Source organism: Eurypyga helias, unplaced genomic scaffold (assembly GCF_000690775.1).
Source record: "Eurypyga helias isolate BGI_N326 unplaced genomic scaffold, ASM69077v1 scaffold28804, whole genome shotgun sequence".
In the NCBI taxonomy this organism is placed as follows: Eukaryota; Metazoa; Chordata; class Aves; order Eurypygiformes; family Eurypygidae; genus Eurypyga; species Eurypyga helias.
The window spans coordinates 524-1,706 of NW_010246056.1; the positions used below are offsets into that span (position 1 = coordinate 524).

The 1,183-nt window shown below is 66.0% G+C and overlaps 1 protein-coding gene across 1 annotated transcript in view; it reads right to left on the bottom strand.

The window, feature by feature from the left end:
- Nucleotides 1-616: 616 nt before the first annotated feature.
- LOC104508595 (AP-1 complex subunit beta-1-like) overlaps nt 617-1,183 on the bottom strand; it is a gene marked incomplete at both ends in the record, with an annotated part of 2,775 nt that continues 2,208 nt past the window's right edge. Inside the window, one exon of the mRNA XM_010150275.1 lies at nt 617-771. Coding sequence (XP_010148577.1) covers nt 617-771 — 155 coding nt within the window. The remainder of the gene's footprint in view (nt 772-1,183) is intronic.

Below are 1,183 nucleotides of genomic sequence, written 5' to 3' on the forward strand. Positions count from 1 at the left end.
AAGAGGCACCCGGCAGGCAGGTAAAAAACCCGGAGTGGAGGGAGGATGGCCAGGCAGCAGCCAGAGACAGCCCAAAGCCGGGGTGAAAACCATTCCGCTAACCTCCAAATCCTGCAACAGCGGGCAGGCCGGCGCGGGCGGGCAGGCAGCAGGGACGGAGACACAGAGAGGTGAGTCAAGGCGACGCAGCGCGTCCCACCCCAAAGAAAACAGGCTGCGAGGAAGGGGGCGAAGGGGCCGGGGAGAGCAGGACACCAGGAGGGCTCATGCCCCACACGAGGAGAGCCGCTGCGCAGCGGCGGAGCCAGGGACGCCCCAAGGAGGGGAGCGGGCTGGGGTTTTTACTTTTAACAGAGATGCGTCGGAGGGCTGGGATGTAACTCCTTCCTTCCGCTGCCTCCCGAGGGCTGCTGCAGAGCCCAGCCAGCACAGCCCACCCGCCCCGTGGGAGAGGGACGTCAGCGCTGGCACAGGGGAGGGAGCTGGGAGCAGCCGGGGGGATCCCGCCACCCCGGCCAGCCTGACCCAAGCTCCGCGCAGAGAGCGGGGAAGGCAGGGTGGGCAGGCTCCCAGCCGCCTCGGGGCGGTTTCGGAGGCAGGCAGGGAAGGGGCGTACCGTGAAGCTGGGATTGCTGGGCTGGATCCGGAGCTCTGCCAGCACCCAGATGCCGTTGGTGAGCTTCAGGGACTGGTAGAGCATGTCTTGGCCCTCCACATTCCTCTTGGCGATGGTGAAGATGTTGCTGCCTTGGAGCTTGCTGCTAACAGCATCTGGGCGGGAGGAGAGAGCGGCTACGGGGGCTGCTCGGGGCAAGGCACCAGCTCCCTTTGGACCTGCTCCACCTCCTCTTCCCCCCTACACCTCCGAGCCCACGCAGTGAGGAGAAGGGCTCTATTCAACCCAGCTCCTAAGTCCTCCCCAGGGGGGCAGGCAACAGCCCAAAGCTCGATTCACAAGCGGAGCCATCCTGCTTTGCTCCACAAAGGTCAGCTCACTGCTGCCAGCGGGACTGAAAGGACTTGGCTCTCTCTGCCCAGGGTTTGCACGTCCCGCTTGGCACCAGATCTCCCAAAGAAGGGGACAGGGAGCAAGGAGGCGCCAGGAAGCCCGGTCCCAGCTCCTGCCCACGGCTGCCAGCTCTGCCTGCAGGCACAGGACTGCTGCCCTGCCCGTGGGCTGGCC